This window comes from Bos taurus, chromosome 10 (genome assembly GCF_002263795.3).
Source record: "Bos taurus isolate L1 Dominette 01449 registration number 42190680 breed Hereford chromosome 10, ARS-UCD2.0, whole genome shotgun sequence".
NCBI lineage: Eukaryota > Metazoa > Chordata > Mammalia > Artiodactyla > Bovidae > Bos > Bos taurus.
The window spans coordinates 1,535,922-1,559,353 of NC_037337.1; the positions used below are offsets into that span (position 1 = coordinate 1,535,922).

The 23,432-nt window shown below is 40.8% G+C and overlaps 1 protein-coding gene across 9 annotated transcripts in view; it reads left to right on the forward strand.

The window, feature by feature from the left end:
- The window catches only part of EPB41L4A (erythrocyte membrane protein band 4.1 like 4A), a 296,657-nt gene that overhangs the window by 17,905 nt on the left and 255,320 nt on the right, over positions 1 to 23,432 (forward strand). The window contains exon 1 of one of the 9 annotated variants that reach the window (XM_024997542.2): positions 12,515 to 13,418. The exons of the other annotated variants lie outside the window; for them this stretch is intronic. Within the exon in view, the coding sequence (XP_024853310.1) occupies positions 13,399 to 13,418 (20 nt within the window). The 5' untranslated portion in view covers positions 12,515 to 13,398. Of the gene's footprint in view, positions 1 to 12,514; positions 13,419 to 23,432 lie in introns of those variants that run through there. 9 annotated transcript variants of the gene reach the window in all.

A 23,432-nucleotide genomic window follows, 5' to 3' on the forward strand; every position in this document is an offset into this window, starting at 1 on the left:
TGATTCAGAAAAGTCCCCATGCTGACAAGTGCGGTCCTAGGTGGCAAACTGGAGGAGGGGATGAAAGAGACAGAAGCAAGTTTTCTGTCTTAATATTTTACTAACCCTCTCAGTTAAAAATGGTAATGTCATGAGAAATGACAGTTTAGGTTTAATATGAGTAATAGAGTTTGCTTTATAGTTAAGAGAAGTTTAAAGAGTTAAAAGAAATTTAAGTTTTAGGTGGAAAGACAAATATTTACTTATAAAGACAACATTCAATACAATTCATAAATAAGTACTGGGTTATATAGTGGAGATTTTAAGAGGTACAGACATCCTTATAAGAAATGATGTTTCTTACATACTGAGGTGGATCGGTTAATCAGGAAAGGTATTTTAGAAGAAGTGAATATAGATTCACCTTCAGGTGGGGCTAGATGTGTTTGAAGGTTCAAAATCTTTCAGATTCTAGCAAGGTAGTATGGTATATAAATGATCCATTATGCAATATCCCTGGCCAGGTTTAGGGTGATACCTCTTAAAACAAGCACAGTAATATTTGCACAACTCATCATTTGAATATTCACAATAAGTGGGGGTAAATAGAGACTTCAAGTTGCCTTCTTCCAGATTTTGACTCTGTATTAGTTAACTATTATCTATTTATCTTTCATCTTGACTGACTCTTTGCAACACCATGGACTGCAGCCTGCCAGGTTTCTCTGTCCATTGACTTTTCTAGGCAAGAATACTGCCATTTCCTTCTTCAGGGAATCTTCCTGACCCAGGGATCAAACCCGTGTCTCCTGAATCTCCAGCACTGGCAGGTGGATTCTTACCACTGGCACCACCTGGAAAGCCCCAGGTGTGTATCTATTCAGTTCAGTTCAGTTCAGTTCAGTCGCTCAGTCATGTCCGACTCTTTGCGACCCCATGAATCGCAGCATGCCAGGCCTCCCTGTCCATCACCAACTCCCGGAGTTCACACAGACTCATGTCCATCGAGTCAGTGATGCCATCCAGCCATCTCATCCTCTGTCGTCCCCTTCTCCTCCTGCCCCCAATCCCTCCCAGCATCAGAGTCTTTTCCAATGAGTCAACTCTTCGCATGAGGTGGCCAAAGTACTGGAGTTTCAGCTTTAGCATCATTCCTTCCAAAGAAATCCCAGGGCTGATCTCCTTCAGAATGGACTGGTTGGATGTCCTTGCAGTCCAAGGGACTCTCAAGAGTCTTCTCCAACATCACAGTTCAAAAGCATCAATTCTTTGGCACTCAGCCTTCACAGTCCAACTCTCACATCCATACATGACCATAGGAAAAACCATAGCCTTGACTAGACGAACCTTTGTTGGCAAAGTAATGTCTCTGCTTTTCAATATGCTATCTAGGTTGGTCTTAACTTTCCCTCCAAGGAGTAAGTGTCTTTTAATTTCATGGCTGCAGTCACCATCTGCAGTGATTTTGGAGCCCCAAAAAATAAAGTCTGACACTGTTTCCACTGTTTCCCCATCTATTTCCCATGAAGTGATGGGACTGGATGCCATGATCTTTGTTTTCTGAATGTTGAGCTTTAAGCCAACTTTTTCACTCTCCACTTTCACTTTGATCAAGAGGCTTTTGAGTTCCTCTTCACTTTCTGCCATAAGGGTGGTGTCATCTGCATATCTGAGGTTATTGATATTTCTCCTGGCAATCTTGATTCCAGCTTGTGTTTCTTCCAGTCCAGCGTTACTCATGATGTATTCTGCATAGAAGTTAAATAAGCAGGGTGACAATATACAGCCTTGACGTACTCCTTTTCCTATTTGGAACCAGTCTGTTGTTCCATGTCAAGTTCTAACTGTTGTTTCCTGACCTGCATATAGGTTTCTCAAGAGGCAGATCAGGTGGTCTGGTATTCCCATCTCTTTCAGAATTTTCCACAGTTTATTGTGATCCACACAGTCAAAGGCTTTGGCATAGTCAATAAAGCAGAAATAGATGCTTTTCTGGAACTCTTTTGCTTTTTCCATGATCCAGCGGATGTTGGCAATTTGATCTCTGGTTCCTCTGCCTTTTCTAAAACCAGCTTGAACAACTGGAAGTTCACGGTTCACATATTGCTGAAGCCTGGCTTGGAGAATTTTGAGCATTACTTTACTAGCGTGTGAGATGAGTGCAATTGTGCGGTAGTTTGAGCATTCTTTGGCTTTGCCTTTCTTTGGGATTGGAATGAAAACTGACCTTTTCCAGTCCTGTGGCCACTGCTGAGTTTTCCAAATGTGCTGGCATATTGAGTGCAGCACTTTCACAGCATCATCTTTTAGGATTTGAAAGAGCTCAACTGGAATTCCATCACCTCCACTAGCTTTGTTCGTAGTGATGCTTTCTAAGGCCCACTTGACTTCACATTCCAGGATGTCTGGCTCTAGGTAAGTGATCATACCATCGTGATTATCTGGGTCGTGTATCTATTGCTGTGTGCCAAATTACATCCAAAACTTAGCAGCTTGGAAGAACGAACACTATCCTGTACAGATTCTCTGGGTCCAGAATCCAGGAGCAGCTTCAGTGGATGATTCTGGTTCAGGTTTTTCTGAGGCTGCACTCAACCTGTGTCTGAGGCATCAGTCAAAGGGAAGCAGATGGTGGGACTACTTCTAAGCCTGCTCACGGGCTTGTTGGTAGGCTGTGGTTCCTCACCACGTGAGCCTGAGTGTCCCCACAACATGGTAGCTGGCTTGCTCCAAAGCAAGTAATCTTAGACAGAAAAACCAAGATGGAAGCCCTAGTTGTATATAACATCTGTTATTGTGTTTATGTGGTATTTTGTTGGTCATACTAGCCAATCTTGGAGTTAGAGGGGACTGTATAAGAGTGTGAATACTGGGAGGCAGAGATCACTAGGACACATCTGGAAGAGGGACTGCCATAGTTACCAAGTGAGTTTTGGCATCAAACTTTAGATAAAGTTCTCAGTTTTTGTATCTTTTTGGGTTCTGAATTCCTATAGACTCTGGCCTCCTCAAAGTGATGATTTGTAAGGATGAACCGTGGCTCTGAAGGCAGTCTAGGACTGCAGGATAGCATAAACATAAAGAAATGACTTTGGTGGAGGAATACGAAGCGTGTCTAGGGAATACATAGACTCATGGTCTGCTCTGTGCCAGGCACTGTACCTGAAATGGGGACTAAAAAGGTGAATTAGATGGTGCTAGTGGTAAAGAACCCACCTGCCAATGCAGAGGACATAAGAGACGTGGGTTCCATCTCTGGGTCGGGAAGATCCCATGGAGGAGGGCATGGCAGCCCACTCCAGTATTCTTGCCTGGGAATTCCATGGACTGAGGAGCATGGGGAGGCTACAGTCCATGGTGTCGCAAAGAGTCGGACACGACTAAAGTGACTTAGCAGGCAAGCAGACAGGCAGATACATTATTAACCATCTGTAGCTAGAATTTTGATTTGAGAAAATCTAGAGTTTTGCTTTGAAGATACCTGTATTGTCTACAGTGAGAAAGACAGCATAGTTAGAAACCTGACATAGTGAGAGAATATAGACTCAGAAAATCTGCATTTTTCTGCCAGCTCCTTCATTTCCTATTTTGCAGAAGTCAATATTGTGGAGTGTTAGTTTTTTCTTTCCATTTGTGAAATTAAATTGCTGGTTATGTTATTCCATCAATATCAAAGTATTGTGAGGCTCAGTTGTTGTTGTTCAGTTGCTCAGTTGTGGCTGACTCTTTGCGACGCTATGGACTGCAGCACACCAGGCTTCCCTGTCTTTCACTCTCTCCTTGAGTTTGCTCAAACTCATGTCCATTGCATCAGTGATGCCATTCCACCATCTCCTCTGTTGCCCCTTCTCCTCTTGCCCTCACTCTTCCCCAGCATTGGGTCTTTTCTAGTGAGTTGGGCTCTTTGCATCAGGTGGCCAAAGTATTGGAGCTTCAGCTTCAGCATCAGTCCTTCCAATGAATACCCAGGACTGATCTCCTTTAGAATGAACTGGTTTGATCTCCTTGCCATCCAAGGACTCTCAAGAGTCTTCTTCAACACCACAGTTCAAAAGCATCAATTCTTTGTCACTCAGCCTTCTTTATAGTCCAACTCTCACATTCATACATGACTACTGGAAAAATCATAGCTTTGACCATATGGACCTTTGTTGGCAAAGTGATGTCACTGTCTCTGCTTTTTAATACACTGTCTAGGTTCATCGTAGCTTTTTTCCCAAGGAGCAAGCATCTTTTAATTTCGTGGCTGTAGTCACTGTCTACAGTGGTTTTGGAGCCCAAGAAAATAAAATCTGCCACTGTTTCCACTCTTTCCCCACCTATTTGCCATGAAGTGATGGGACCAGGTGCCATGATCTTAGTTTTTTGAGTGTTGAGCTCTAAGCTAGCTTTTCCCCTCTCCTCTTTGACCTTCATTAAGAGGCTCTTTAGTTCTTCTTTGCTTTCTGCCATAAGGATGGTGTCATTTGCATATCTGAGATTATTGATATTTCTCCCAGCAGTCTTGATTCCAGCTTGTGATTCATCCAGCCTGGCATTTCACATGATGTACCCTGCATGTAAGTTAAATAAACAGGGTAACAATATACAGCCTTGACATACTCCTTTCCCAATTTGGAGCCAGTCCATTGTTCCATGTCCAGTTCTGTTGTTTGTCGACTTGCATACAAGTTTCTCAGGAGGCAGGTAAGGTGGTCTGGTATTCCCATCTCTTGAAGAATTTTCCAGTTTGTTGTGATCCACATAGTCAAAGGCTTTGGCATAGTTAATGAAGCAGAAGTAGAGGTTTTCCTGGAGTTCCTTGTGAAGCTCAAAGGAAGATAATGGCTGAAAAAAATCTTGCAAAGTTTTAAGGTGCTCTGGAGTGTTGATTATTATTGTATTGTGGTTCTGGCATTTATTAACTAATGACCTTTGGCCTCAGTCTCATCACCAGTGAAATGAGGGTGATAATACTGTCTACTTCATATTTGCTCTGGTGTTTGAATGAAATAAAACATGTAAGAACTGAGAATAGTGTCTGGCACATGATAACATGAGAAATAACAAATAAATATTAACTATTATTATTATGTCAATATAGTACTTACATAGTATATAGTACACTATAGTACTTATACTAAGTATAGTACAGTATAGTACTAAGCCTTATATTGATTAAAAGAAAAATTAAATGATGATTTAGAATGTCCTTAGAAAGTTTGAAACCATGAGACAAATTACAGTTTTCCTTTAAATGCTTTTTTATTATTTTGCATTTGCTGTCTAGAAAACTGATTTATTGGGTTTGACAGAGATTACTTTGAAAACAACTGCCAGCTTCCTTCCTCCTCCTCTTCCTCTCTTTGTCTCTTTTTTTTTTATGTTGACCTTCATGTACAGCTTTTCACATTTTGAAGGTCATAGCTGAAAATAAATCTCTTTGCTTTTCCGGTAACCCAGTAGTCAGATTACTTGTCCAAGCAGAAAGAACTAAGTTCAATTTAGAGCTTAGTTCACGTGATGAAGATGTGTTTCAAAAATGAAGCTTAGATATGGAAGCCTGGAAGAATTTACTCATTAAAATTCCTTGTTGGATTAAATTATGAGTCAAAAATGAGGACTTGCAATTTTGTTGATTTCTGTGATGAAGACAGTTTGTTATGATTTAGTCTTTGTAAGAATCTGAATAGCCTTCTTTTGAGGATCATGAGAACTTCCACAAATCATTATTTTCTAGAATCTTTGTCTGGCAAACTCTGAAGAACTTTCCCTTAGAATGCCTTATGCCATCGCATGCACCCAGGGAGAGTGAGCCGTGACAGTGTCATGGAAACGTCAGTATTGACGCTGGCATTTTAGTGACCCCCCAAACAACAGCTATAAAGGAAACCAGACCCCAGGCTGACAGCAGATCAATCGCTTTATGTCACAAATTTCCTTTGAATGGTAGTGAAAAACCTTGGGCTTTCTTTGTGTTTTCAGGTTAAAAATTCTTGAGATTTCCCCGTTTGAAAATGCTGAACCATATGTGGGTGTATGCTTGTGTGCACACACAAGTGTGCTTGTGCCAGAGAAAGAAAGATAAATGACCTAGTGTTTACCATTTTAATATTTGGGTAGTTGTGTTTAAGAATAAATGTATGTAAAGGACAGACTTGTTGCCAAGGGAGAGGGGGTATTGGGAAGGATATATTGGGAGTTTGGGGTTAGCATATGCAAGCTATTATATATAGAATTGATAAACTAAACGGTCCTGTGTATAGCACAGGGAGCTATATTGAATATTCTTAATAAACCATAAATAAAAGAATATGAAAAAGAATATATATATATAACTGAATCACTTTGATGTACAGCAGAAACTAACACAACATTGTAAATCAGCTATACTTCATTAAAGTAAATTAAAAAAGATAAGTGTATGACTTATTGCTCTCTAGAAAAATCATTTTTCTTATTTTTAAATGTTTTTGAAAGATGATCAGTATGTTCTGAAACAACATTTTCTTTAATATGAGAATCGTGGCTACTGAAAACAGGTATCATATTCATCAGGATGTACATTGCTATACTTAAAAAAACCATTATTTTGAAGAATTTCATTGTGAATTGATTCTTGCTCTAAAATGCTTCTCATTTAGTATAATTGGAAAGTTGAAAATGACATAGAGGGTTTTTCCCCCAAGGGAAGGGTGATTTTATGTGTCAGCTTGGTTACGGATCACTGGGTCCTCCTTGTGCTTTTCCACTTGCTTAAGTCAGTGCTGAGTTGAGCAAAGCCAAGTTCCTGACAGGCTGCTGTGGTTTCAGCACATGCCTCCCTCTGTTTTGGCTTTACCATTAGTATATGTGTCCACCTTTGTCCTCAAACAGTTAGACAATTTTGTGGTTTCTGCCCGAGGTTGTGGTAGCAAAGTGACAACAAAATGTACCATTTCCCCCTACATTTAACAAACTCTGCTGCTCTGAGTAGAATCCATGGCTTATTAGACATGCCAAGTCGCTAGCTTTCTAAGTATGTTCAACTGAAAATGATGAACAAAATGACATAGACTGGCATGTTTTGAGTCTCGCTGCATGCTTTTATCAGAGTTTGGCTCTCATTTGTTGGCCAGTCTCTTCATGGAAGATTCATTGAAACCACTTTGGTCAATTTGATTGCCATTTTCTTGTGTTAGGATGTTAGATTCCTCTTGCAGGAAGAAAAAGGAGTAAGAGCCAGTAAGAACTCAAATAGTTAGAAATATCTGTAATTTTTATACCAATTACTAATAGATTTTGCACTTCCTCAGAAATTAAAACTTTGGGGCTGAGAACAAATCATATACGGACCACAAGTATGCTTGCTATTACATGAACCCATATTTCTGGTTTTGTCAGTGCATGTAGGGGTAGGTTTTTTTTAAAAAAAGTTTTCAAAATTAATGAGACAACCTTGATTGAGAAATAGTTTCCTTACACAGGAACTTTTAGTTCTTAACTGAGTGAAGGATGAAGAAAGGATTCTGCATACCCTGGGTAGTGAACATGTTAATTGCATATTTGACACAGGCATTTGACCATAAGTATAAATAGCCGAGTTTCCTTCTAGCTCTCAAAGTCTGATGTGTTGTGTTGAAGGTGGCTTTGGTGACAGGTGCAAATTTTCATTTCTAGCAGTTGTGTCTGTGGTTTATCTAGTCTGGAGCTATAATCACCTTTTCATTGCCCAGGCTTCACATATTACTACGGCTTGTTCAGTTCACTGCATATAGTAGACAGGGCTCAGGAAAATCAATGTGATTTCTTGTTTTCAGCAACTTGAATGATTTGGTGGGGAAAGGAGAGTGAAACTCTGTTTTTTCTCAGACTCATGAGCATTTTGGACTTTTGGTTACTTCATTTTAGTGGCGGTGGGGGGTGGGGGTGCAGGTAGGGAGTGGCAGAGGGTTATTATTTTCTTCTTTAAGGCTACTTCATAGATTAAGCCCATATGCCATTAAAAGTTGCCCATAATAAAAAGTGAGCCAGTCCATGTATAACATCAGTCGATGTTATATGTAGTGAACTTGAGTAAATGTTACCTTTTCCTTCTCTTTGACACTAGTCAGCCTGTTGTGGGGAATACAGAATGGAGTATGATATTGAAGTGTGAGACCTGAGGGGTCTCATGGAGAAGTGTCTTGAATATGACTTTTAAGGATAAGTGGGCTATAGATACCCAGAAAGTGAGGGGTTGCCCTGTGGAACTCCTAGGACAGTGAGGAGGCTTGCTGAACCTGGAGGCAAAGGGGAAAACGCTTTAGGTTTATTTTTAAAGAGCATTCTTAAAAGACAGTGAAATAATTAATCTTAAATACTCTGCATTCTAAGGCTTAAGGGTCATGAAGATGTTAGGAGTCAAGTCTATTTGTTTCTCATACATGCAGCCTGTCTCTGCCTTGGGGCCTCAGCTCCTGCTGTTCTTTCTGCCGAGAATGCTTTTCCCTAGAAATCTGCCTGGCTAAACCTCACCCCTTCAAGTCTCTGCTCACGTGTCTCCCCTCTGAGACCTTCCTTGAGCCCTCTGCGTACACTTTCACTAAGCCCCTTCAGCTTTATTTCTCTTCACCATATCTACCGCCTTCTAACATAGTGGATAATTTACTTGATGATTTTGCTTGTTGCCTGTCTTCTCCACTAGAACATGTGCTTCATGAGGCCAGGAGTTTTTTTTAAGGATTTGTCCACTGAGATCTCCTCAGCATTGACTACAGCATCTGGCATGTAGTGGGCTCACAGTAAATACTTATTGAATAAACATTTCTTTTTATATGGGCTAAACTCATTTTGTTGCTGGCTCTAATGATGATGTATTGTGATCCCCCCCACCCCACCTTTTAAGGATAGGCTCTCAATAGCTTCTTCCTTTCGGAAAACACCCTGACAGTAAGGGGAAAAGGTCTCCAAGGTACTGGATGAGCCACTGAGAAGCCTGTGTTTTAAAGACAATGTACATTTTACTCAGAGCCATGAACTTAAATCAGCAGTCTGATTTTATGAACAGTTACATAACTTAATTGTAATTTTTGCCTCTGTAGCAAAGATAGGCCTACTGGGATGACCATACATGCAAGAAAGAAAACCCAGTTCTAAAAATGTGTTTATTGTGGGGCTGTTTATTGTAAACGCTGATAGACCTTCCCTCCCATTAAACTCCTGAGTACAGAAATTGGGCAGTTCTAGGAAAAAGTAAGCAGAGAAGGCAATAGCACCCCACTCCAGTACTCTTGCCTGGAAAATCCTATGGATGGAGGAGCCTGGTTGGCTGCAGTCCATGGGGTCGTGAAGAGTCGGACACGACTGAGTGACTTCCCTTTCACTTTCCACTTTCATGCATTGGAGAAGGAAATGGCAACCCACTCCAGTGTTCTTGCCTGGAGAATCCCAGGGACGGGGGAGCCTGGTGGGCTGCCATCTATGGGGTCACACAGAGTCGGACATGACTGAAGTGACTTAGCAGCAGCAGGAAGAAGTAAGAAAAGGCTATTTTTTATAAAAAAGATTCCTCCATGTCTTCCCACATTGGGGAAAAAAGTTAAATTTTTTTCTTATTAAATAATCATCCCTGTAGGGTGACTGGGTTGGACTAAATCATCACTAAAGCCACTTTCCATCTTGAAAGCTGTATGATCCTGCTCTGTCTAAATATTCTACTCTGGCCGGTTTAATACACCACTGTATGAACTTGCTGTGTGCATTCCTTAGCTTAGTGACTTAGTTTATGATTGTCTGAGTACTCTAGAAGGGGGATTTCTGGATCCAAATGCTTGGAGATTTTTGAGGTTCTTGTTTTAGGGCCAAATATTTTTTACATAGGCTGCACTTTAGGATAATGGCTAATGCTTAGGTTATTGAGTTAGCATAGCTGTGATCTGTCCTGGATCTGCCCTTGCCAGCCATGTGCTGACTTGACTTGGTCCCTTGCCCTTCATTTCTTTCTACCTTTTCTTACAGGGTAGCGATGAAAATTAGCTGAGAGCTGGCTGCTATTATTATCACGATTATTTTATTTTGTACTTCTAGAGTTTCATGAACATAGAATATTAGCATATAAAATATCCTTGTCAATTTGATAAGGAAAATGTGGAGTTTTTATATTTTTTGATTACTTTTGAGTGCTTTTTTTCATGTTCATGATTATTTACATTTTTTTTTTTAATGTTTCAAACTACTTCATTTCGGTAATGATTTCTTTTAATAAGTTTAAATCCATATTGTACTCACACTCACTTTACATGTACCTGGTGTCCTTAAGATCACCAAACATAGCACAAAGAATGCACAGGTGGTTTTTGAGATACCATATGGATTTTTAAAACATATGTGTGTATAATATGTGAGGATTATTCTGTTTTGGTAAAAAATTGTTTTTAGATCAAGTCTATCAATGCTTTATTAAATAAATACATACATTTTTAATTTTAAAAGAAAATATCTTGCCAGTGGCTTGGGGAGTGAACCATTTTGGAATTTGGGCTCATAGTCCCATTCATGCACGCAACAGGTACAGCACTGGCAAATATTCTGACTACGGCCTCATCAGAGAACATGAGCCAGAACCACCCAGCCTATTATAAATGCCAATTCAAATCTGTCCCCATACAGGGAGATAACTTTGAATGGAATCAGTTTCTCCTATTAGGAAATGTGAGTTTTGCTTTTTAAATTCTCGTACTTTTGTCCCCGCCCCCCACTCTTGTGCTCTGAACCTCTTGCTGAGGCCCTGACATTTGTTGTTTTTCATGTCCAAAGGTTCTTCTGAAATGAGAAGTTACTTTAGTATAAGTTCACAGCTCATTAAATTAATTTAAGAAGCAACTTCGTCAGAGGTCCACAAACCAATAATTTACTCTTAAGTGTGTGTTTATGTCTGAGAATTCATAGCAGGGGGCTAAAAGGGAGAGTAATAAGCCTGGCAGCTCCCTGCTCAGCTTGCTCACCAGACCCCTCACCAGAAATGTTTCCACAGTGTTGCTGTTTTCTGGGATCCCATCAAGATGCCCTTAGGAAGATTAGAGACAATTGACTCTGCATATAGAAATGAACCAGGTGGATGGAAGCCTAGGCTAGGCCTTTGAGAGAACCTTCTGCTGCCCAGGTGGTCACAGAGCAGCACTTTGTTAGGGCAGCCTGTGGACTTGAGGTTTTTAGAACACAGGTTGTCTGTTTCTAACCCTGATTTCCTCTTCTTCTTAGGCCAGTGGGGCTGACCCCTGATTGCACAGTACAGTCATTTGGAGAGAGTTTTGAAAATAACCAGAGAGGTTCTGATTTAAGTGGTCTGGGTGGGATCTGAGCTTGGATAAAGTTAAAAAACCTCCCTTTGTGATTTGGGTGCACTCCATGACCAGGAACCCAGGCCACCAATCTGTTTCCAGACTTAGCCTTTCCAGCCTCCTCCCTACCATTTGCCTTCCTTCAGTCTGTATATTTAAGAGCTCTAGCAATAGCTCTGTCCTGCACTTTCAAACTTCAACCTTGGACTGCTTGCCCCTTTAAGTGATTTGTTTTGGTGAATATTCACAGTCTGTAATCAAGTACTGTAAGGCAGCATTGTTAGTTTGCTGCCCTGTTGGTCTTTGAATTAATTTAATGATCTGTGAATTTCTACTCAAACAACTAGACTATCCAAGTCTCTTCTGTGGCATAGCCCCTGGTGAGGAACTCTTGGATTTGATATCTTAAAACTTCTCTCTGCTGGTCCTTAAGTGCTGGTATAAGATTGAGATGATTTACTTCCTTTTTATTATTCCTGTTGTTAAAACTTGGGTGGGCAACTTTTACATTTCTTTTTAATGTAGTGAAGGTGGAACATTAAGAATGTATTTCATGAGTTTTGAATCAGTTACTTAAGAGTTAATCTGAATGAAAAATCAGAAATTAGATTTTTTTCTGATTATATTCTAATAAAACCTACAGTCTACAGAACTGCTTCATATAAAATCTCATTTACAGACAATATATATTTGAAAACGTAGAAACTCTTCAGATCTACAGTTTGGAGGACTTTGTGATAAATGTTCTATTTTTTGGCAACTCAAAGGAAAAATCTGCAAATTACTTAGCACTGTGTCTTTAAAATATAGCCACTTGATAAGAAACTTAATATTAATGGTCTGTTCTGGGAAAAGTCTGACACTTACCTTCTGTTGGTAGTTCATTACCTTTTTGAGATACTTAAAGTGATGGGAAGGCTTTGGAGCCCTGAGGGAAGCTGGGGTGTCCTGTGGGAATGGTAGTCTTATAAATAGAGCTGGGTCAAGTGCAGCCCTTAGCACACGGCCCTTGATATGCGCCAGTACCCCCCACCCTATTATCAGGCAACGAGTCCTGCTCATCCATTGGTTGGTGCTGCACAGAGCCCCTCCCCTAGGCGACCAACCGTCAATGTGAGACCGGTAGTGGTCCTGCTCACCCATTGGTTGACGCCAAAGTGGGCCCCGCCCACAAACAACCAACTGTCAAGGAACGACCGTTAGTGAGGGATTTAGTCAGCGGAGTGGTGGTCCTCGGGTGGGGAGAGTGAGGTAAGAGGAGGATCCTAGCCTTCTCCTTGGGGCTCTTCCAGTTCACCCGGCCTCAAGCCAGCAGGTGAACTGAGGGGCAGGGAGCAGGCTGGGGGCTGTGTCCTGCGTCCTGCAGGGCTCCAGAATCCTCACCAAAGCCTCCCGACTGGACTCAGACCTTGAGGCAATGGTGAACCTCCCCCTCATCCCATCTCTTCGACCTGATGGCGGCAGCTTGGGGGACCTGGTCCCTACCAGATGGGCGGCCTGAGGAGCCTGAGGCTCCCGGCTCAGGTTGGGTCCTGGGTGCCTGGCTCCCTCAGCCATGACAGCTGGGCAGGGTCTGGGAACCTGGTCCTGAGGAAGCCGCCAGCTGAGACCTGCCTCCTCTTAGCCAGGACGAGGACCTCTGAGGGGAAAGTTGTGCCTTGCTTGGGACCTCGCCCTTTCTTGTCAGGACAGAAAATAACATTCGTTAAGAGATTTACAGAAACATCATTACTGGACTATGAGAGGACCTCTAGAACAAAGGATCTGGTGCCAAAAAGTTTACAACTAACCACCCTCCTCCCTCACCTCTCCTGGCAAAGGGCTTTGCTGAAAGCTTTCGGGGAGTTTGGGGTTTTTAAGGCACGAGCCACCTGTCTACTTTCATGGCCCTCAATCAACCTGTCTCTGCTCCAAACTTCAACATTCTGGTATTGTTTGACCTCACTATGCGTTGGGCACACAGACTTGTGTTTCGGTAACAGTCTGGGCGGGCTCAGAAGAGGCCCTGTGTTGGACATGGTTGGCCTCAGATACCAGGACTTCATGGGTCTACCTTAATCTCTGGTTGCATCTGGATCTGGCCAAGTCAGCAACCATGCGAGTCAGCCTGGAGACCTTTCTGAGCAGAGTTTGAGAGGAGATGCCATTGGAAACCTCCAGGTTAGTGAGCTTCATCCTGCACATCCTTATATGCAGGACCCTCAACCATCCCTTGGGGCACTAACTGACAGAGCTGGAGGCCAAGCAGCCTTTAGGCCTTTCTCCTCCGTGTGTGGATGGCTAAGTCTTTGCAAGTCAGTGCTTTTATGCCATCATTAGTCCCAGTGGGATGGGAATTCTCTTCTCTGGACTTTAGTTTTCTCTGTCAGTTGTGAGTCCCATGTCTTTTGGGGCACATGTGGCCCTTCCAGGTGGACACACACACTAAGGTATCCAGGTGGCAATTTGCTCTTTTCTTTAATTTTTCTTTTTCTCAATCTTTTTAGCAGGGACCTGCTGGTAGGCTCTGTTAATGGTGAAGTCAGTGTCAAGTAGGGTGGCGGACGGGGAAAGGATCTACTGCCAGTGTTTGTTTGTTGTCTCTTAACTCAATTGCTTCTGCTTTCTTACAGGAGAATCACTCTCTGATCTCACTGACCCTTTCGTCTATTCAGTCTTCCAATGTTGTATCTATAGTATCTTCCTTTACTGTCCAGTCAAAGTGACTGGAATCTATAATCTCGATTTTGAGATCTGTCCTATATTTTTGATCCTTAATATTGGGTTAAAAAGGAAGTTGATATAAGAGATTTATTTTAAAACTTTATTTTATAATATGTTCTGAAGTTAGGTGCTCAGTCCAATCTCTTACATGTTTCACAGTCAGCCTGACAGTTAAATTCGACAATCATTTATTGGATTAAAACAACCTGAAAAATTCAATTACCCAGAAAACTCATTCCCTGAGCATCCTTTTAAATCAATATTGGGCCATATAGATGAACTGGGAAGTCCTTGTATTCCTTAAAATAATTATTTTATGTGTAAGCCTTTTAGAATCTATCAAAATGAACAGTATGTACTAATTTTTAAACTAGTAAAATGTATTACTAAAGGTTTGATGTCCCATTGGAAATAATTTAGGATCAGACAGGAGTAATTTGTTGTACCGATATTTTATGTAAGGCTTGAGCAATTTTATTGTCTGGGTTTACGAGGCTGGTGCTTCAGGGGCCATGTATTTCTTCACTATGTGTTTGCAGGGTTTACCATATGATGCCCATTCGTGGGTGATGGTGTCTTCGTTAGGCCTTAGTGCAAAGAGCAGTGCTTCACACACACAGGCCTCACAGCTAGAGGATGCACGGCATTGCCTCATCTTGTTTTGCCCTTTAAAAATATAAAGCGCTAGGGCTGAATTCTTTATTAAAGTAGCTAGAGATATGTGTAATGAAATGAAATATCTGAAAAGACTAAGTCATATTAAAATTAATTATTTGGCTAACAATGAGCTCACAATTTTATTTCTGAGACAATAAAGCTTGGAGAAAAGGAGTAATGTTCTAGTTAAAAAAAAATCAATGCACATTACTCACATTATTTTCAGAAATTCTACCAATTTGAACACCTACCATGAACTTGTGAGACTGAAGTCTCCTCTCTTGAGTGATGTATAGTATTTTATATATATTTATATATATAAAATCATGTTTTACGTCTGAAACTAATATGATGTTATGTATTATGTGTCAGTTATACCTTCATGGAAAAATTACAACTTCTTAAACCTGAATTGAAAGGCAAAAAAATAACATGTTTGCAATTAACATGGCAAACCAAGGCTGACTTTACTATTAAAAAATAATATTTTGAAGTGGTCCCTCCTCTTCAATATTTTGAAAGAGTTTGGGAAGGACTGGCATTAAATCTTCTTTGAATGTTTGGTAGAATTCACCAGGGAAACTGTCTGGTCTTGGAGATGGACTTGTCTGGATTGGCATTTGTCAGCTCTTGCTCTGGACTTTTCTTTCCAGCTTCTCCGTGGTTCCTTCTAGCTTCTTCAGACTGCTTTGTCATACTTCTGCAAGTCTTTGTCCAAAGCATTTCCCTCTTTGCACTCAGATACTTCTAATTCAAGTCTGGGTTGGTTGTAACTCTTTCTAAAATACTTTTTATTCAGAATAATATTAATATATTATGTACCTAAGTGTAGGGTATATATATACACACACACATATATATACAATATTTTTATTGAGGATAACCTAAAAGGATTAAAAGGCAGGTAAGGAAATTTGAAACTGTATACACCTGCTTCCTATATGCTGGTCTTGTAGCTGCAGATAAGACTCCCTTCTCCTTATTGAATCCCTGGGGACCAATCAAGTTTCATGTGCTCAAAAGAAACTCAGACATTCAAAAGATATCATCATTATTCTTGAAGAGATACTCTTGTATTATAAAATGGAATATTTCACGTTCAGTCTGAATAACTGCATATGAGTTACTTCACTGGGTCAGAATTTCCCCCAGGAACAGCCAAGCTCTTGACTCAGACGGGATTCATACAAGAGTGGATTTCAGCCTCTGTGCTGGGTTGCAGTCTTCATCCTTGTCATAGGTATATGATGTCCTGTCATCTGCCAGATAACGACAATTTGCTTCCTGTTTTCTGGCAGTTGTAGCCCTTCTCTTCTGATAGCCATTGGTTAGAGCTTTTGAATGACATGGAGAAATGATGGTGAGTGATTAAAATGCTTTTTGTCTTGCACTTTCAAGTATGATTAAATTGAAGAACATCAGGTTAATGAAAGAGCTTTCTCTTCCTAACTTATTAAGAGTTTAAAAATGAATGAATGTTAAATTGTATAAAATATTTTTAAAACCACCAGTTGGTTTTTTTATTTAAATTTTGCTAATGTGAATTACCCTATTATAAATTTCTTAAAATTAAAGCAATTTTATTTCTGAAGGCCTGCTTCCCTGGTGACTCAGATGGTAAAGAATCTGCCTGCAATGCAGGGAAACCTGAGTTTAATCCCTGGTTCTCTGGGAGATCCCCCAGAGAAGGGAATGGCAACCCACTCCAGTGTTCTTGCCTAGAAAATCCCTTGGACAGAGGAGCCTAGAGGCTGCAGTCCACAGGGTCGAAAGAGTCGGACATGACTGAGCAACTAAGTGCACACACACGCACCTTATTGCATGCCATTGAGTATGATTTGCAAATATTTTATTTAGAATAACAACACTGCTGTCCTGACCCCTTTTAGGGGGAAATTGCCCAATATCCTAACACCCCTTTAAATGTTTCGTAGGATTTGGGAAGAGCCCCTTCTTGGTGTGGACTTGATGGGGCATGTTGCCTTTTTCACATTATGAAAGCATGGAGATTATGTGGCTGAAGCTTAACTAAAGTGCTAGCACTTTGAATTTGCAAAGACAAACAGGTTAGAAAATTTTCATAGCTCTGCTTGGTTATCTAGAGTCCAGCAGCAATAGTGAGGTGTGTGTCCTGCCTTGGCAGGGTAAAGGCAGCAGTAGAGGTGGAGATGTCAATAGCAGCATCCTAAATTCAGGACTTGATGTAGGTAGTGGCTTCTTCAGCTTGACTTCCCTTGACTTGTGCTCACTTGGTGAGCTTGATTCTCCAGGTTTCCCATCTATTCTGTAAGCTATCAGTATGCTTTCAGAAAATCGCTTCTCTGCTTAGGTTTGCTAGAGTTGCTTTCTGTAGCTTGAAATCAAGAACCTGACTATTTAATAGCATAGTGGATGGACTTGGTACAAGTCCTATTGTTGGTGAATGGACAGATCTTGATTCAAGTCGTAGTCCTTTCATAACTGGCTTTGGGCAAGTCGCTTAACCTTTCTGAACCTCATTTGTTCAGAGGACATTCACCCAGAATGTCCTCATTCTTGCAGAATGGTAGAAAAAATTAAAGATAATATATGCCAAATGCATCATCTTTCAGAGTAGGCATTTGATGCATTATCAGTAATTACCATTATTTACAGAATGTTCTGTAACAGGTCAATAATCCTTTCTCCATAATTCTGAAATCCAAAAAGTTCTGAAAACTTTTAAATAACTCATTTGATTGTAAAACCTGACCTGACTTGCAAATGTTTGAAGAAAATATCTAGCTATGATGAGAAGCAATTAAATTTTTTTATTTATCACATTAATTGTAGCTGCCCAGACTCTCTGAAGGTGTGTGAAATATAGTACATATGCCCCATAGTGTCTTTCTGGGGAGTTTGGAATCTTGAAGCACATTTGGCCCCATGAGTTTTGGATAAAGGATTTGTGAAGGATTGTTGAGTTATACTGATTCACAGTCAGACAGCATGTCAGAATGGTCTGGGGAGTTTTTTTATTTGTTAAAAAAAAAAAAAAAATCACTGTCCTCTGGGTGAATGAAACGGGCGCTTTCCTCTCCTTTTCCTTTGGCTCATTTGTGTGTACATGTGTCTGTATGTGTAGGGGAATGGTTTCTCTGGCTGTTTCTGCCAACATCAGAAAATTAGTTGGGGACATTTTAGTCTTTTTTCCATGCTTTGTAATACATTGCATAATGAGAGACTTACTGTTCTTTGTGTATGTTAAACTATCTGAAACTAGAGGGTTTTTTGTTTGTTTTTTCTATTCTTGAGGTTATTCTCTGAGAACTTACTTGAGTATGCCAATTTTTAGGGAAGGTTTTTTTGTTTTGTCGGTTCCCATGAAAATCATCCATTGGTCAAAGAATTTTCAGGTGGTAACATTATGGATGAGAAAAGTAAGTTATCCGTGATCAATTTCTGTCTTTATAGTTATTTTAACATTATTTTACAGAACATCATGTGTAGTTATAACAAGTAAGTAATATTTTGCTGAAGTAAAAAACAAGTAGGGAGAGAGGAAGCATTATATTTAAACATAGATAAATAATATACTCCGGGAAAATTTTCTCACTGACCCTCAGTTGTTTTCAGTCACTTCTTAACCTGTTTTTTTCCCCTCAGGATTCGGTAGAATAGTGTATGTTGTTTTCTTATTTAGCATGACACCCTCTTAACTACTCCTGTCTGGTTCCTGCTCCCTGGGACTAGGACTGAGCTCTCCACTAGTGGGGTTGCTTTAGATGATATAGCCCTCTCTTTCAGGTAACAATGATTAACCTACTGGGAAGAGTAGATTCCATTTTGACCCGAAGATCATAAAATAGAGAAATTCTGTGGCTTTTAATTTCCTTAAAACAGTCATCTCAAAAATTTACTGTATCAGTGCTTTGAATAAAAGACAACTCAAATAGCCTGTCTTAACATCTTGAAGACTTTCAGTAACTAATCATATGTTGGCAAAAGTGATTGGTTCTAGATTTGGACAGATTCCATTAAGCAGTTATTTTGACAACTCTCCTGTTAATGATGGAGAATTTGTTGTGCCTTTGGGCAAGCCTGAGAGCAAAGCTATCTAAGTCAGTATGAGAAATGCTGCTGATAGCTTTTCAGAATGGCTAGGTTTCATCTCAGAATAGAGTCTTGCAGTTTGCCACTGGCGAGACCTCTTGCTCCCTTTGAGGAGAAAGTAGGCGTGATGAGGCTCGTGAACATTCCAGTGTTCCTCCCTGCTCTCCATTATGGGCAGACTCCCAGGATGCGGCAGTGTGTGGTCTCAGACTTGGTTCCTGCTGCCAGCTCTGCTGCTCTTTTGGATGTTTCTTTATGTTCTGGCCTTTATGTTCCTCACCTCTTTCTTTCCCCCACATCAGTACTTACGAAAGTCAGTTTTAGGCTTTCATATTCCTTTGAGAAGTATTTTGATGTTATGCCCTAACTTTATTTGCAGGACACATCTTTTTTTTTTTTTTTAAATAATAAATTTTAGGTGTTCAGGATATGTGTGTGTGGGGGGGGGGGTGGATATTTTAACACTGCCAATGGTTTCATCAGTTTATTTCATGAAAGGAAGTGCTTAACAAACTTCTGATTACTTTAAGAAGATGTTTCCAAATGTTTGAGGAGAAATTATGTGTTCTTTGCCTGCATTCATGTCCATTGAAAGCTGAGGGGCTGCCGTGGCTTGATGAGTGTGTGCAGAGAGAGTGAGGGGCACTGCTTTAGTGCTGGCCCAGTGTGCCCTGCCACTACGTAAAGGTGTTCATGCCTGCTCACACCTACTCACACCTGAGCCACAGGTAAGGATTTTCAGGGAGTACATCACAGTGGAATGGTTTCCATATTTAGCCCTTGGTGCAAAATTAGACTTAATTTTAAGTCAGAACTAGACTCTAAAATACTTTTAGAAAGGCTGCCCAACCAGCTGTTAAACATGGCCCATGTTTCCTCTTGCTCGGGACCTGTTATTCTATGTTCAACTGTGCATCAGACAAATAAAGAAGGAGGCTTTGTGTTGTAATAAAAAAAAAAAAATGCACCTGAACCACTAAGATCAGACTCCGTTTTGAAGCACAGTTGAGAGAGGCTTTGCAGAACTGAAGCTGCAGGAACAGGAATGGCCCCTGGAATTTACTTGTTTCTCAGATTGATCTAGTTCATTGTGCAAAAGTCAAATGCTGAATGCTCTCAGACCCAGCCAACCTGGCATTCTTAGGAGTGGCTAACATTGTGTCATGGCACCCCGCTCCAGTACTCTTGCCTGGAAAATCCGATGGGCAGAGGAGCCTGGCAGGCTGCAGTCCATGGGGTTGTGAAGAGTCGGACACGACTGAGTGACTTCCCTTTCACTTTTCACTTTCATGCATTGGAGAAGGAAATGGCAACCCACTCCAGTGTTCTTGCCTGGAGAATCCCAGGGACAGGGGAGGCTGGTGGGCTGCCGTCTATGGGGTCACACAGAGTCGGACACGACTGAAGTGACTTAGCAGCAGCAGCAGCAACGTTGTGTGGATACTAATTCCTCTAATCACGAGAGGAAAAAAACATAATTTTTACCAAGTTGTGATATTGAAGATAACATGGCTTGACAAATGAAGGTTGTGGAGTATCAGAGAAAGTATGATGGGTTGTAGATTTCCTCTCTCTGGACCGTTTTAAGTTCAGAATAAGTGTTTATGTGTGCATGCTCAGTTGCTCAGTTGTCAGACTCTTTGCGGCTGCGTGGACTGTAGCCTGCCAGTCTCCTCAGTCCATGGAATTTTCCAGGCAAGAATACTGGAGTGGGTTCGCATTTCCTTCTCTAGGGGATCGTCCTCGCCCAGGGATTGAACCCATGTCTCTTGTGTCTCTTGTTTTGACAGGCGGATTCTTTACCAGCTGTGCCACCTGGGAAGCCCCTTTAAGAACTATTCTTGTAGGTGAAAAATGAAGGTGCCAGGTTTTTTTGTTGTTTTTGGACCCAATCAATGTGGATTCAGAATCTCTCCAATGTGAAATTGAGTTACAGATGAATTCTTAGTGTCCTAAATACACTGTAGAGTAATAATAACCCTTTTCGGTTTCCTCTGAGAATTGGGTTTGTGACAGGAAAGATGAAGCATTAGGAGTAGTGATTTGTTTTCTCCCCAGTTCATATGAAGATATTAGTCTGAAAGACAGGGCTGGAAAGGTTGTAGTACTAGACAGATGGGCATTTTAGCATCTTTCTCTAAAGAGATGGTAGAGAACAAAGCAAGTATCAGCATAGAAAATGGTCACTGGAGTCTGTTGTGTGTCATAGGCTTGATAGCTAATATGTTGAATGTCACTAGGGAAATATTAGTCTTGGCAAGGCTATGGGGTGTCCTTTATTGAATAAAATTAGGTTGCTGAGACTCATGAATCATGAATGAAATGTTAGAGCTAAAAATGGCCAGTAAATAACCATGCTGAACACACACAAAGGTCATTTCCAGGTTCTTGCTGTTTGCTGTATGTGTTGTAGTCAATATTCAGTGGGCCAGCAGCCTTTTTGTTTTAATTAAACTTTTTCTTTTGAGGAATTCACATGCAGTTGTAAGAAATACTACACAGAGAGGTGCCGTGTCCCTTTATTCAGTTTTGCTCATTGTAACTTCTTGCAAAACTATATAGTCCAGTGTGATAGCCAGGGTATCAACATGGTTGCAGTCAAGACCCAGGACATTCCCAACATCACAGAACTTTCTCTCAGTGTCCTTTTATAGCCACAGCTACACCTCGGCTGCTTCTCTGTCTCCTTAAACTCGCCGCCACAAATCTCTTTCTATAATCTTATCATTACAAAAATGTTCTATGGAGTCATTTGGATAGGCTTTTCCATGCAGAGTAAGTCTCTGGTGATTCATCCAGGTTTTGCATGTATCAGTGTTTATTACTAAGCAGTATTCCATAGTACATAACCATAGTTTAACTTTCCACCTGCTGAAGGACACTGGGTTATTTACAATTTTTGACTTTATGCTTAAAGCTGCTACAAATATTTGTAAATACATTTTATATATGAAAATAAAATTTTATTCCTCTGGGATTAATACTGAAGAGTGCAATTAGTGGGTCATATGGCAGATGCATGTTTAGTTTTTTAAGAAGCTGCCAAACTGTTTTCCCAGAGAAGGCAATGGCACCCCACTCCAGTACTCTTGCCTGGAAAATCCCATGAACGGAGGAGCCTGGGAGGTTGCAGTCCATGGGGTCGCACAGAGTCGGACAAGACTGAAGTGACTTAGCAGCAGCAAACTCTTTTCCAAAGAGGCTGTTCAGTTCAGTTCAGTTCAGTCGCGTCCGACTCTTTTTGACCCCATGAACCACAGCATGCCAGCCCTCCCTGTCCATCACCAACTTCCAGAGTCCACCCAAACCCATGTCCATTAAGTTGGTGATGCCATCCAACCATCTCATCCTCTGTCCCCTTCTCCTCCTGCCATCAATCTTTCCCAGCATCAGGGTCTTTTCAAATGAGTCAGCTCTTCACATCAGGTGGCCAAAGTATTGGAGTTTCAGCTTCCACATCAGTCCTTCCAATACCACTTTATATTTCCCACCAGCAATGTGTGAGTGACCCAATTTCTCTGTGTCCTTATCAGCATTTGGTGTTGTCACTATTTTTATTTAGCTATCCTGTTCGGTATATAGGGATATGATATGGTAGTTTTTGGTTTTTTTAAACAGAGAATTGTTCTTTGTAGGTTTAATTTGCATTTCCTTAGTAGCTAATTATATGGAATGTCTTTTCATGTACTTATTTGCTACCTGTGTATCTTCTTTGGTGAAGTGTCTCTTTTTGTCTTTGCTGATATTCTAAATAGATTGTTTGTTTTGCTACTGTTGCATTTTTCTAGTGCTTCACACATTCTAGGTATTAGTCCTTACTTTGGATATGTAGTTTGCAAATATTTTATATCAGTCTGTAGCTTGTCTTTTCATTCTCTTTACAGGATGTTTTGCTAAGCAGAAATTATGAATTTCAATGAAGTCCATAGAAGTATTTAACTTTCATCCTTACTTTCTGTGTTTAGTCAAAACCAGCCCTGAGGTCAGTCCTTTTGTCCCTTCTTCACACCAGAAGCCTTTGGAGACAAAGTCGATCATTCCTCAGCAGTGGAGCTCCCTTCTAATGGTCCTCATCTTTGATTCAACAGTTTCATTCAGAAAGTCAGATTAAATCCATTAAGACAAAGGTAACTTACAGTGAACGACCCCTAGGAGATTGCAGGCTAGTGTACAGGTGGGATGGCATCCCATGGTATCCTTCCCCTGAACAAGCTTCCCAACCTGCACTAGCCCACCCCTGCATGATTTTGTCTGGGCCAGGGATGAATTTGCTTCAGGGGCCTGAGGAAGATGGGAGCATTTCCCCTAGTTTATGTAGCATCTTCCTAATGGCTCCTTGAAGTATTTTAATCATGGGTACATAAAAATCTGTCAGATAATTCTAATATCTCTGTCATCTTGATATGGAAATCTGTTGCTTGTCCTTTTTCATTCTGTTGGAGATCTTCCTCATTGTTGGTATGATGAGTGACTTTTGAACAAAACTTAGACATTTTTGTATTATGCTGTGAGATTCTGGATCCCATTTCAACCTTCTGGTTTTGACCCCACTCCAAAGGGCAAGTGGGGAAGTTGTCACCTACTTAATATCTGTGTTTGCAAGGGGTTCTTAGGAAGAAGGGGCAAGAGGATTGAGCCTAGGGCTTGGCTTTAGTGTTCCACCATTACTCTGGGGCCTTAATATTTCTTTAGCATCCTCTGTGCAGTGGTTCTCAACCCTGTCTTCCCATTAAAGTCACCCAG